Below are 14,670 nucleotides of genomic sequence, written 5' to 3'. Positions count from 1 at the left end.
TCACATAGAAACATAGAAATTAGGTGCAGGAGTAGGCCATTCGGCCCTTCGAGCCTATACCGCCATTCAATATGATCATGGCTGATCATCCAACTCAGTATCCCGTACCTGCCTTCTCTCCATACCCTCTGATCCCCTTAGCCACAAGGGCCACATCTAACTCCCTCTTAAATATAGCCAATGAACTGGCCTCGACTACCCTCTGTGGCAGAGAGTTCCAGAGATTCACCACTCTCTGTGTGAAAAAATTTCTTCTCATCTCAGTTTTAAAGGATTTCTCCCTTATCCTTAAGCTGTGACCCCTTGTCCTGAACTTCCCCAACATCGGGAGCAATCTTCCTGCATCTAGCCTGTCCAACCCCTTAAGAATTTTGTAAGTTTCTATAAGATCCCCTCTCAATCTCCTAAATTCTAGAGCGTATAAACCAAGTCTATCCAGTCTTTCTTCATAAGACAGTCCTGACATCCCAGGAATCAGTCTGGTGAACCTTCTCTGCACTCCCTCTATGGCAATAATGTCCTTCCTCAGATTTGGAGACCAAAACTGTACGCAATACTCCAGGTGTGGTCTCACCAAGACCCTGTACAACTGCAGTAGAACCTCCCTGCTCCTATACTGCAGTTGTACAGGGTCTTGGTGAGACCACACCTGGAGTCCTGATTACAGGTACTGCTTGTACGTTCTCCCTGTGACCGTGTGGGTTTTCTGCAAGTGCTCCAGTTTTCCCCCCATATCCCAAAGACATGCAGGTTTGTAGGTTAATTGGCCCCCATAAATCTGTCCTATTGTGTAGGATAACAAGGAAGTTGTGCACGGGTGATTGATGGTTGGCGGTGGTCCAAGAGGCCAGTTTCTACGCTGTACATCTAAAACTATGGATCAATGTTACATTATTATGACATGTACCTAGGTACAGTCAAATTTCTTTCTTGCAGTGTTCAGTATGGGAGGGGGAGAACAAAGGAGGACCTGGCGCGGGATACATTGTAACTTTGTCGGTGCCTTTTATGTGGCAACTCTTTGTATACCTTGGGTATGCAAGACAAAGAATTTCCCTGTCACTTGCAACATGTGACAATAAAGTATTATTGTAAATCAAAATTTGCCCCTCAAGTTCCTTTTTAAACCTTTCCCCTCACCTTAAATCCATGCCCTCTGCTCAGTCTCCCCTAACCCGTTTTTCGAAGCAGTATATAGAGTCCTTTCAGCAAATCACCTAATATTTCCTGTTAGGAAATATTAATGCTGTAGTGATCCTGCATTAGGCAGTAAGGATGGGAAATTGATAGAAGTGCCTGTGGAGGAATGGTGAACAGATTTTAATAAGCTTCAAGCAAGTCACGGAAAAAGGGTTTGGCGGCTGACAGCACCACAATCACAATAATACTTTATTAGCCAAGTATGTTTTGCAACATATGAGGAACTTAATTTGCCAAGTCAGTCATACAAATAAAAAGTAACGGAACACACAAAATACATTTTAACATAAACATCCACCACAGTGACTCCTCCACATTCCTCACTGTCATCCCTTCTTTGCACTGCTGTGGTCAGGGGCCTCCAGCCTTCTGTTGACGGGACGATCTTGCCTCCCGTAGCCAGCGGCGTTTTGGCCCTCCGCATCGGGGCAATCAGCTCCTGCATCGGGGGGGATGTCAGCTCCCCCGCGCCGGACGATCGGACCCCTTGTCGGGGCTGGTCGAGCCTCTGTGCCGTTGGAGCTCCCGTCTAGCCTCTCCCGAGTGTGAGCTCTCGATGTAAAGTCCGCAGGCCACAGTTAGAGCGATCCCAGGCAAGTGATCGGCTCTGATGTTAAGTCCATTCCCCGCGTTGGGGCACAAAGTCAGTCCGAGGGGGCCTCCAGCTCCATCGATGGTAGGCCTCAGAGCGACCGGAGATGCGATCTGGAAAATAATCGCATCTCCGGCAAGGTAAGAAACTGAAAAAAAGTTTCCCCTGACCACCACTCCCTCCCCCTCCCCCCCATATAAAACAAACCGGAGACTATTTACAGACTTTTAACACACATTAAACATTTTTAAAAAGACAAAAAAACAGACAGACAATCGTGCAGCGCCCCACTTCACGGAGGGGTGAAGTAGGGTGTCGACAGTGGTGACCTCGGCAGCGGCAACCGCGGCAGTGAAGCCTCGCGACGCTGGGGTCTCCGTGGTGGTGAAGCCTCGTGGCGGCGGCGATGCCTCGTGGCTCGACCCATAGTCGACGGTCGATGAGAACGTGGAGGACCGCCGTGAGGGAGGGGGAAGAACAATGGAGGACGCGAAGTGGGGGGCCTCCGTGAGGGAACTGAGAGGAGAACAATGGACAATGGGGACCCGGCGTGCTTTGTAACCTCATCAGCGCCGTAGGTGGCTGATATTTGTATACATTGTGTATGCAGGCAAATAATCTCACTGTGCCTAGTCAAATGTGACAATAAAGTATTCCTATTCCTATTCATGAAAGGCCCCAGGGCCCAGTATAGGCAGATTTCTATAGTGTAGAAATTGAGCTGTCAAAAATAGCTTGGGAGTAGCTCCAAAAGAGAAAACAATTTTTGATAAGTGGGAGGCCTTAAAGGCAAGAGTTCAGAGTACCTGCCATGGGCAAGAGGTGAAATGGCAAGTTTGGGGAAACTTAGTTAAGAAAGGACCAAGGAAGCGAAAGATGCACATGATCAGAGCTGCCAAGTTTTGTCACAGCATTTCAGTATTCTAGTACCTGTACCTGAAAATCAGTATTTTGCTGAGGAAATCAGTACTTTTACCCGGGGCTATTTTGCTGAAATTCTTTTTTTATGTGCGTTCATACATGTGCGTACAAGATTGCATAACTTGTTTGTTGTGTATTTGTCAAACAGTTTATTGTGTATTATATGTCATAGCTGCCTTCTTGTATCTCTCTCTCTCTCTCTGTGTTGGCTGCAGCCATCGTCTGCTTCAGTAAGGGAAGCTCGTCGGTGATTGGTCGCATCGCCCCTCAGAGATTGCGTGTGATTGGCTGCCGAGTGACAAGCGCATTATGTGATTGGACACACGCCCTTGGAGACAGCAGCTGATTGGACGGGAGGAGACCGATTTGTTGATTAGACGGGAATTTTAAGGGAAGCTGGTCGGTGATTGGACGCAACCCCCTTAGAGCCAACAGTTGATTGGCCGCCAAATAATCAGGCACAAAAAATGGACAAATAGGAAAACAAATGGGATTTAAATCGGAAGAATATCGTGCCTGATCTGGAGTTCCTTCCTATTGAAGAAGTACCCTGGCCCGATACAATTCCTAACCCATTCCCTCCACAGATGCCGCCTAGCCCGCTGAGTTCCTCCAGCACTCTGTTTTTTATTTAACTCTGAAATTGATGTTAGACAAAAAGCTGTAGTAACTCAGCGGGTGAGGCAGCATCTCTGGAGAGAAGGAATGGGTGATGTTTTGGGTCGAGACCCTTCTTCAGACTGAACTGAACTCTCATCGGTGAGAGTACTTGTGATTGTCTGAAGAAGGGTCTCGACCCGAAACGCCACCCACTCCCTCTCCCCACAGCCGCCGCACGTCCTGCTGAGCCACTCCAGCCCCCCCGTGTCCACCTTCAACTCCAGAGCCAAACAAAAAACACAGATTGCTGGAGGAACTCAGCGGGCCAGGCGGCACCCACAGAGGTATAGCATGACCCCCCACATCCCTGCATTTTCCAAGCAGCAAGATCCTAAGTCAACCCCACTGGGCCACCACCCCTCCATTGGCGAGTGGCGTGGCAACAAAACAAGAAGTCGGGCCGATCCCGGCCACTCCCACCTGCCCCGCTGCACCTCGTTGTAACGATTATCTATGGTCGATTTTGCGTTGTTAAATACGGACTTTTAAAAAATCCATATTTAACAACACAAAACCGTACATCCGTATTCTTATCGCATTTACATACAAAATACGGAAAACCCGTACTACTTGGCAGCTCTGCATGATGCGTATTTGAAATTTATACATTGAATGAATCCTCTGCAACATAAAGCGGAAATTGAGAGAATTTAAGAAATAAGCAGAGTTAAAAGTGGCAACGAAATTTCACTGGCAAGTAGGATTTAGAAGAATCCCATAATCCTTTATAAGTAGAGACACAAGGAACTACATATGCTGGTTTCCAAAAAGAGACAGAAAGTACTGGAGTAACCCAGCAGGTCAGGCAGCATCTCTGGGGAACATGAATAGGTGACTTTTGGGATGACATCACTCAAAGCTTGATGCCATCTGCGACCAACTCTTCCCTGTGGGCCGTTTCTTCTGAAGAAGGGCCCCGCCCCAAAATGTCACCTATCCATTTTCTCCAGAGATGTTGCCTGACCCACTGAGTTACTCTTTCACTTTATGACCTTTTATAAGTATATTTGAAGAGGGTAGTGAAGGAATGAATAGCCAAAATAATAATCTTTGCATGGAGCAAATTATATGAGTAAAACCCCAAATTAAAACTTCCCATCAGTATTCACCAGAGAGCAGAGTGTTGGAGGCAGGTGAGTAAATGGAGAGGAACCCAGAATATTCTGGAGCACGCAAGGGAAAGAAGGAATGTCAGAGATATTAGCATGAACTAGAATGGAAGTGTCTCTTGGGCCTGACTGGGTCTATTCGAGGATGCTAATGGAAACAAGGGAGGCGATTACCAAAGCCCTGTTGGAGATATTTTTATCTTCATAAGTTCACAAGGAGCAGGATCTGGCCATTCGGACCATCAAGTCTACTCAGCAATTCAATCATGGCTGATCTAGCTTTCCCTCTCAAATTCATTCTCTTGCCTTCTCCCTGACATCCTTATTAATCAACAATCTGTCAATCTCCACCTTAAAATATCCATTGATGGCCTCTGCAGCTTTCTATGGCACTGAATTCCACAGATTCACTATCCTCCGACTAAAGAAATTCCTCTTCATCTCCTTTCCAAAAGTTTTGTCCTTTTAATTTGAAGCTATGGCCTTTGGTCCGAGACTCTCCAATTAGTCGAAACATCTTATCCACATCCACTCTATCCAGGCCTTTCACTAGACGGTAAGTTTCAATTAAGTCCCCCCTTATCCTTCTAAAGGCCAGCAGCTACAGGCCCAGAATCGTCAAACGCTCCTCATATGTTAACCCAATCATTCCTGGGAGCATTCTCATAAATTCCATCCGGATCCTCTCCAACGTGGTGTCGGCAGTGAAGGTCGGTCCATCTGCCCGCTATAACCAAAATCCGTTATAACAAGGGTTTACTGTAATAGTTTTTCTGTGTTTGCCGGAATCTGCACCGGTGATGCTGCTGGAAGTAAGATCTTCATTGCACATGTACCTCACCGTGCTCATGCATATGGTAGTAAACTCAACCCGACTGATCAATTGAAACTAGATTTATCTTAATTAACATCTTCAGAAACTAAAGAACAGCTCCCTTTTGATAGACACAAAATGCTGGAGTAACTCAGCGGGACAGGCAACATCATTGGATAGAAGGAATGTGTGACGTTTCGGGTCGAAACCCTTTTTCTAGTCTGAAGAAGGGTCTCAACCCAAAGCATCACCCATTCCTTCTATCCAGTGATGCTGCCTGTCCCGCTGAGTTACTCCAGCATTTTGTGCCTATCTGTGTAAACCAGCATCTACAGTTCCTTCCTATACAGCTCTCTTTAGATGCCAATTAGGGGCAAAATAGTAGAGTTGCTGCCACGCAGCACCAGAGACCCAAGTTCAATCCTGACTGTAAATGCTGCCAGTACTGAGTTTGCACATTCTCCTTGTGACTGGTTGGGTTTTCTCCGGCTGCGCTGGTTTCTTCCCACATTCCGAAGATGTGCAGATTTGCAGGCTAGTTGGCTTTGGTAAATATTGTTAAATTGTCCCTAGTGTGTAGGATAGGGCTAGTGTACAGGGTGATCGCTGGTCAGCGCAGACTTGATGGGCCGAAGGACCAGTTTCCATGCTGTATCTCTAAAGTCTATCCCTCGACATTGCATCCCTTCACAGCAATCACACAAAAGATGAGTCTGAACATGTGCGCTCAGTGTGAGCTTCACAGTGCAGCATCGCCGAGCCAAGAAACTCACCATGACTTTGCAGAAAGCAAGTGGAGAGCTGCAGATGCCATACCTTTGAGACAAAAGGCAGAAAATGCTCGGAATAAGCGGCAGGTAACAACCCGAAAGATGGTTAGTGGGAACACGTCCCAAGAGTACAAAAGGCTGCTATTTCTTTAGCCTGCATGTTGTGGTTAACCCCAAGAGAGGTTTTCTCATGAACCAGACATTACCGAGAGAACCCCCAGAGATCAAACGAGTGCACGGATCAGACACAACCTACATCAGCAAAGAGCAGCAGTGGAAGACACCGACATCATCGCCAGGCCAACCCCTACAACCTTTCCTAGGGCGACACAGTCGTGCAGCAGTAGAGTTGCTGCCTTACAGCGCCAGAGACCCAGGTTCATTCCTGATTACGGGTGCTGTCTGTACAGAGTTTGTACATTCTCCGTGTGACCAAGTGGATTTTCTCCGGATGTTCTGGTTTCCTCCCCCACATCAAAGACGAGCAAGTTTGTAGGTTAATTGGCTTTGGTAAAAATTGTAAATTGCCCCTCGTGTGTAGGATAGTGCTAGTGCACTGGTCGGCACAGACTCGATGGCCCAAAGGACCTGTTTCTGCGCTGTATCTCTAAAGTAAAAAAACATCGAATAGGGTCTAATGCATTGCTGACCAATGCATTTCTCCTTAACCCGTCACACTGGGAAGACCTTTATGGTGGTGGGAAAAATGAACCCCGAGTATTGCACTCAGTTTTGGCCTCCAAATGCAATTACGAAGGATGGCCCATGAAGGGCGGTTGAACAGGTTGGTCCTGTCCTTCATAAATATATATTATTAGGTTCGTGAAGACCAAACTAAGCCTCCGGCAGAGATTCCCCTGAGACACAGTTTCTTCTTGCGTATGGCGTGCACAGCCTAAAGTTGTAAAACAACTTTTTCTGATTGATCTTCCGTTTGTGCACGCCAGGTTGATTGCATTTGTTGAAACAGGGTGGACCACGTTGAAGGTTGCAATCTCCCACTCCGAGACACAACTAATCAGGTGGCGAGGATGACCAGTATAAGAATCTTCACGACAGTGGATAAGAGAGAGATACCTCCATAATTGCCAGTGTCCTTTTTGTTGCCTTCATTTCTGAAGAGGGAGACAACTGCAAGTTCACAACAGTCTTGTGGCATAGTTTCTTCCTCCTATAATGTTACCAGTTTAAACCTTAAAACAAGGAACACAAAGTGCATGGGTAACTCAGCGGGGTCAGGCAGCATCTCTGGAGAAAACACTTCTTCAGTCTTAAGAACTGACCCACTGAGTTACTCCAGCAATTTGTGTCTATCACAGGTGCAACCTGACCTGTTTTCACAGGTCCCATCAGCGAGCCGTCCCTCTCCTCTCCCGTCCTTCAACTTTCAGATGACTTGCAGAACATAAGTGTATGTGTTCTGAAATTCCATTCGATTGCATCAGATCTCACATGCTATGGCTTGCCCTCATATGCAAGAGCTAGTACAGAATGAATGGGATTCCTTATGTCAGAAAGTATGAAACAAAGAGGACCTTGACAACAAGTGATATGGTGCATAAAAGTACAAAAGCTTTGATACAACTTAGAGAACATACAGGAATAACACAACGCAGGAAAGGCCCTTCGGCCCCCAATGTCATGCTGAACATGATGCCAGGTTAAACTAATCTCCTCTACTGTCACATGATCCATATCGCTATCCAAAAGTCACTTAAACACCACCTTTGTATCTGCCTCCACCTCTACCACTGGAAACATGTTCCAGACACCGACTATGTAACAAAAATTGCTTAGCACATCTCCTTTAAACTTTGCCTCTCTCACCTCCAAGCGATTCTTTGACATTTCCACCTTGGGGAAAATAAAAGGATCTGACTGTCTACCGTACCAAGCCTCTAATAATGTTATATATTTCTATTAGGGTGGTGGGAAGCATGCAGCTGTAGTATTGCAGGGGGATTCCTAGAGTAATGCATCCAGAGTCAGCAAGACAAAAAAGTTGGTTGTTGACATCAGAAAGCAAAGAGCTGAACACAACCCTGTCCTTCTCAACAGAGTTGATGGAGAGATGGTCCTTGGCATCCATATCGCCAGCAACCTAGTTTGGTTTTGGGGGACTATGTACAAGCACTGCTGTAATTTCTTCATGGTGAAACCAAAAAGTATAAAAATGGCCTTTATTAAAATCTGACAATGTGCACTTTAACCACATGTGATTTTTTTTCTATTACGAATCTCAAATTGTGGAGTACAGAGGCAAATAAATAAATGATGGGTCTTTGAACCAAACATTATGGAGGGCACTGTACCTGTGCATAATCCATAGCCCTCCATCCCCTGCATCTGCCTTTCCAAAAGCTTCTTAAATGCCACTACCGCATCTGCCTCCTGGCAGTGTGTTCCAGGTACTCACCACCCTCTGTGTAAAAAACTTACCCCATATCTCCTTCAAACTTTTACCTTAAACCTTTGCCCTTAGTATTTGATTTCTCCAACCTGGAAAAATGGTTCTGACTGTCTACCCTATCTTAGTTTAGTTTAGTTTAAAGATACAGTGTGTAAACAGGCCTTCGGCCTATCAAGTCTGTGCCGATCAACAATTATCCTGTACACTAGTTCACCCCATACACACTAAGGGCAATTTTACTGAAGCCAATTAACCTACAAATCTGCACGCCTTTGGAATACGGAAGGAAACCGGAGCACCCAGAGAAAACCCTCGCGTTCACAAGGAGAATGTGCAAACTCTGTACAGACAGCATCCGGACTCCACGCTGACAGGTTCCACACTCATGGACCCCGGGCCGTCTGTCCCCCCATGTGGGGGTCAGGTGAATCACCCGGTGTGTGGGTCGTGGGGTGAATCACCCGGTGTGGGTGTCATGGGGTGAATTACCCCGTGTGTGGGCCGGGATCCGGGGGTGAATCACCCCGTATGGTGGTGGGGGTCCGAGGGTCGGGGGAGCGAATCACCCCGTGTGTGGTTCATGTGTCCGCTGCCTGGAGCCACGGCCCCACTCCACCCAGCCCCGTGTGTGTGGGCGCTGCCGACCCACAGCCTGTCACAGTGCGGCCGCACAACGCTAACCCCGGGAGGAGAGTGTGGGCTGTCCCGAGGGATCCGCTCCTTCGGCCGCTTACACCTTGGTGCTCAGGTGACTTGAGCGCTCAGTCACCCTCCAGCCCCGGGCTGTTGTGGGCCGAGCCCTCAATCCGCTGGCATACTGCTCTTTCGCAAGTCAGTGAGCAGCAGTGATTTTGGTGGTTTTCTCTCAAGGTTACCACTATTTCCACAAATTTTTACAGTGCAAAAATTGAACATTTTGGTGGTTTTTAACAGGTAAGATCGTACGTGTTTCGTGTGTTACTAGCGTATGCCGGAAGGTGCCTTGTACTCCAGAAGGATTGAGATACACCATGCATCACGCCCTTTGACCTTATGTGAAACCCCCTATTCCACATTAAGGCTGGAGTGGGATTGTAATCTCTCTGGCTTCTTAAACATTTATTTAAATATCTTTGATAGACATAAAATACTGGAGTAACTCAGCGGGTCAGGCAGCATCTCTGGTAGAATAGAATATTTTCCCGCTCCCGTGACAATCAGTCTGAAGAAGGGGCTCGACTCGAAACGTCACCTATTTATTCCTTTTCCCCCCACAGATGCTGCCTGACCCGCTAAATCACTCCAGAACTTCGGTGTGAATCAGTATCTGCAGTTCCGTCCCACATATTTAAATAACTAGCTGGCTTGAAGAAAATTTAACTTTGGACAACTTCCTCTGAATAGCTTCTGCGTTGCTTATTTAAACAGGAAATTCCAAACAAGCATAGTAATACGGAATTAAAAACATAAATCATCGGGGGGGGGGGGAGTAATGGACTGAGTTACTGCGATTAACACAGGCAGTTGTTTTAACAGCAATCGCATGCATTGAGAGGTTTACATTGTGACAATCTCAGCTGGAGGTACCAGGTTGAACCTTGCACTGGGCGGGAACTGGGCAGTGGGCCCTGTACCTTCGCCACAGATTCCCTGCTCTGAAGCAGGGCCTAAACACTGACAGTTCCTTTCCTCCCTCACTCTTACTCCTCGACATCTGACCTTCTCTAGCAAACCTCGTCTTTGGGGGGTCACTTTAAACTCCTCGTTTTTTATTATTACTATTAAAGGTGAGTAAGGAAGGGTGCAGTGGCAGACACTTACCTCGCTCTCGGTTCGCTTGGGCACGCTGAGGCTGGGCAGCCGGCTGTGTACCTGGCTGTGCATCCTGCTGTTGCTGCTGCCGCTGCCGGTGCCGCCAGTGCCGCCGGTGCCGGTCTCACTCCCGCCGCCTGCGTTCAGCGCCACTCTCCAGATCCTGCGGCAGAGCAAAGAGCCCGCCTTCTCTACGCCTGTTGTTGATTGACAGCCGGTCCGGCCACTGGGCGCGCCTAGACTGGCCGGGGGCGGGTTGACCCGCCGGTTGCCACGGCGACCGCGCTGCAAAGTCAGAAGGAAGGGGCGGGGCTTGGCGGTGGGGCACGTGACTCGCCAGCCGGTGAATAGGGGCTGTGAGCAAAGACCATGGGGCTGTGAGCAAAGACCATGGGGCTGTGAGCGAAGTCATGTTGCTCCCACCCTCCCCCGTGAAGATAGACCCAGTAACGCTTTTAGTCACAATTCCATTTTTCTGGCCTGGGCCTCCTCCATTGTCAGAGTTAGGCCCAGCGCAAATTGGAGGAACAGCACCTCATATTTCGCTTGGGCAGCTTACACCTCAGCGGTATGACCATTGACTTCAAGTAACCCTTGCTTTCCCTCACTCTCCATCCCTCCACAATCCCAGTTCTCTGACCTGTTTGACTGTTCCCGATTAAATTTTATCTCTGCTTCGTTCTCAACTTCTCCCAGCTAACAATGATCTATTCTACATTTTCCTTGTCTTCCATCTCTTTTAATGTCTCGTTTTTACACTTTACCCTTCCTTATCTCTGTCTTCCTCTCCCCAGATTGTCAGTCTGAAGAAGCATTTATCTATCCGTACTGTGCCTACAGTACCTGTAGACCTTTGGACTTCAACAAGACTTTATATCTTGTGTTAAATGCTATATCCTTTATCTATGGAGCTTGGAGTGCAAAGGTAGGGGTTGTATATACGTGTACAAGGTCATGGAAGAAATAGATAGCGGAAATGCACAGAGTCTTTTGCCCAGAGTAGGGGAATTGAAAACCAGACACAGGTTTGTGAGGCGGAGGAGGATTTAATCGGAACCTGAGGCGTAACTTTTTTACACAAAGGGTGGTGGGTGTATGGAATGAACTGCTGGAGGAGGTAGTTGAGACAGGATCTATCATAATGTTCAAGAGACGTTTGGTTAGATATATGGATAGAACAGGTATAGAGGGTTATGGGCCAAGTGTGGGCAGGTCGGATCATGTACCCCTCCAAATGTCAAGGCAGAAATTGTGGGAAATTTCTTGTTTTGTTCTATATGACAAACACTTTTGACTCTTGATATTATGTCATGGACCTGAAATACTTATTTCTCCACGTATACTGTCTGACCTGTAGAGTATTTCTACCACTTCTTGTTTTTATGTCATTAAAACCCTTTCTGTCTCCTGGAAGTGATGTTATACTGATGTAATGGCATCAAAAGTATCTCACAAATGTGTCATCTATCATCAAGGATCCCACTATCTTTGCCATGCCCTCATCTTGCTGCTACCGTTGGGCAGGAGGTACAGAAGCCTCAACATCAGGTAAGGCACAGCTGCTTTCTTGCAATCATCAGGTGTGTGAACCGACCTGCACAGCACTAATCCTACCTCAGCAAAGTCACGCCAATGCAAAGGAAGCCACATCGGGAGCACTAAATGCATTAGGTGAGGTGAGAGGAGGTGCATGTGAACCTCGGTCTCACCTGGAAGGGCTACTGGGGTCCCTGGTTGGAGGTGAAGGACAAGGTATAGGAACAAGTGAGGAGTATTAACGTAAAGGAAAGACAGCAAATCATGCAGTAACTCAGTGGGTCAGACAGCACCTCTAGAGAACATGGATATGTGATATTTTGGATCTGGACCCTTCTTCAGACTGATTGCAGCGGTGAGGGGTAAAGAAAGCTAGAAGACTTTGAAAACAGGTAGAAGTATTAATGTAAAACTCACATATGCCCTCCAGCTGTTTGAAGAAGGGCCCCGACCCAAAATATCACCTATCCACGTCTACCTGAGATGCTGCCTGACCCAATGAGTTATTCTAGCACTCTGTGTCTTACTCTGCCTATTTGTGCTGGGACAGACATCCATATAATGTGACCATGCCACTTACTGAATAGTGAAAGGCCTGAATAGGGTGGGTGTGGAGAGGATGTTTCCACGAGTGGGAGAATCTAGGACTGGAGGACACAGCCTCAGAAGAAAGGTATGTATCTTTGGAATGGACGTGCGGAGGAATTTCTTTCGCCCAGGATGGTGAATCTGTAGAATTTATTGCAACAGACGGCTGTGGAGGCCGTCATTTGGTATTTTAAAAGTGGAGATTCAAAGATCTTTATTAGTAAGGGTGTCAAAGGTTATGGGGAGAAGGCAGGAGAATAGGGTTAAGAGGGAAAGATTGACCAGCCATGATTGAATGGCGGAGTAGACTCGATGGGCTGATAGCGTAATTCTGCTCCTAAGACTTATGAACTACATTCTTGGATATCTGACCAAACGATCATAAATGGGACAAGTTGGGGTCAGATGAAACAATGTGCTAAGTTGGCAGGAATCTAGATCAAACAACTTGAGAGACGTGTTGAAACTCTGAACTGAGAAACACTGATGCAACAAGGACAACATGAGACGGCAACAGATTAATGTAGGTAAATAGGTGTGAAATGTACTGAATGGTTGGGAACAGGCCAAATGTGTAGGAAGGAAGGAGCTGGTTCACACCGAAGATAGACACAAAAAACTGGAGTAACTCAGCTGGAGAGAAAGAATGGGAGATGTTTCAGGTCAGTGTGAAGAAGGGTCGCAACCTGAAACATCACCCATTCCTTCTCTCTAGAGATGCTGCCTGTCCTGCTAAATTACTCCAGTGTTTGTGTCTATCTTCAATAGGAAGCAGACCTGTTGCCTTGGCAAGATCACCAGCATAATCATGGACGAGTCACAACCTAGTCACTCCCTCTTCTCCCTCCCTCATCAGGCAAGAGGTACAGAAGTTTGAGAACGCTTACCTCCAGATTTGAGGACGGTTTCTTCCCACCAACTATTATCAAGCAACTGAACGATCCTATCATCAACTATTCAACGGTCCTGACCTCCCATCTACCTCATTGGAGACCCTTGGGTTATCTTTAATCAGACTTTCCTGGACTTTATCTTGAAATGTCACCTGTCCATGTTCTCCAGAGATGTTGCCTGACCTGCGGAGTTACTCCAGCACTGTGTGTCCTTTTGCATGAACCAGCATCTGGCAATTCTTTGTTTCTGCAAAAACCCCTATCACTTGCCAGCAATTGTCCCGCTGTCACCTCTCTTCCAACTTTCTCTTCTAGCACCAGAATGTCTGAAGAAGGGTCCAGACCTGAAACATCACCTATCCATGTTTTCCAGCGATACTGCCTGAACTGGTGAGTTACTCCAGCACTTTGTGTTTTGCTTGATCTGTCAGATGAGAGCTAATAATCATATGACACGTCCACTTTTACACACCCTTCAAACTATAGCCATTTTGCTTCATTTCTTTAAAAACTCTAGATCCTAGAAATCTCTCTCTATAGATTTAGGATCTGTGCCAAATGTGGGCAGGTAGGACTAGCATAAACAGGGCATGTTAGTCGGCATGGGTGTTCGGCCAAAGGCCCCATTTCTGTGCCGTATAACTCTATGATTCTATGACTATGAAAGAGAAGCATTCAGTTGATCAGGCAACATCAGTGGCAGAGAATTAGGACACAAGGAACTGAAGGAGGGTCTATGTTATCTAAAAATATGAGAGGCGTAGACAATCAGAACCTTTTTCCCATGGATGGAAATGTCTAACAGTATAGGGCATAGCTATAGGGTTAGAGGGGGGAGTCTAACAGAAATGTGCAGGGCAAGTTGTTTTAACACGGTGAGTGGTGGGGTCTGGAACTCATTGCCAGATGTGGTGGAGGCTGATATGATAGTGATAGCAGGTGCCGCTACAATGGTCCTTTTCCCCCATTTTCTCGAATCCGGCTCCTCTGCGCCCTCCTGTGGCTGTTCTTTAAACATACTTGCTTGTAGATCCATATTAAATGTATCCTTATACATTTGTGTTCTTCAAAACATCAGGAATTCAAAACAAACTGTGCTATTTTCCAAAACATCATTAATTCTATGATAAACAATTGTCCAACAGCACAACTAATCTTGCAATTCAAAACATCATTAAATTCAAAACATCATTAAGTTGACTGCCATAATTTCTGAAATGGTCTTAAAATAACTTAACAGTAATAAGTGATTTTTGTCCAAACAATTAGAACTTGCATAAAATGTTTGCATTATAAGCAGGGCTGCCAACTCTCACGCATTGAGCGTGAGACTCACGCATTTCACAAAATTGTCACGCTGATCACAAATTTCTCGCGCTCAAAAAT

At 46.5% G+C, this 14,670-nt stretch overlaps 1 protein-coding gene and 1 long non-coding RNA gene across 4 annotated transcripts in view; one reads left to right on the top strand and one right to left on the bottom strand.

Moving 5' to 3' along the window:
- The window catches only part of LOC116986351 (glutathione synthetase-like), a 54,889-nt gene that overhangs the window by 26,522 nt on the left and 13,697 nt on the right, over positions 1-14,670 (bottom strand). For 2 of the 3 annotated variants that reach the window (XM_033041801.1, XM_033041803.1), the window contains exon 2: positions 10,277-10,352. In XM_033041801.1, the coding sequence (XP_032897692.1) occupies positions 10,277-10,352 (76 nt within the window). Of the gene's footprint in view, positions 1-10,276; positions 10,460-14,670 lie in introns of those variants that run through there. The other variant, XM_033041802.1, reaches the window with a different exon arrangement.
- Positions 10,646-13,635, top strand: LOC116986353. Its single transcript, XR_004415457.1, has 4 exons — positions 10,646-10,835; positions 11,062-11,192; positions 11,743-11,815; positions 13,600-13,635. It is a non-coding gene; the product is annotated as an uncharacterized LOC116986353 (long non-coding RNA).

This window comes from Amblyraja radiata, chromosome 23, assembly GCF_010909765.2.
Source record: "Amblyraja radiata isolate CabotCenter1 chromosome 23, sAmbRad1.1.pri, whole genome shotgun sequence".
NCBI lineage: Eukaryota > Metazoa > Chordata > Chondrichthyes > Rajiformes > Rajidae > Amblyraja > Amblyraja radiata.
The sequence above is the reverse complement of the archived record's forward strand: the minus strand, read 5'-3'. Positions and strand labels throughout refer to the sequence as shown.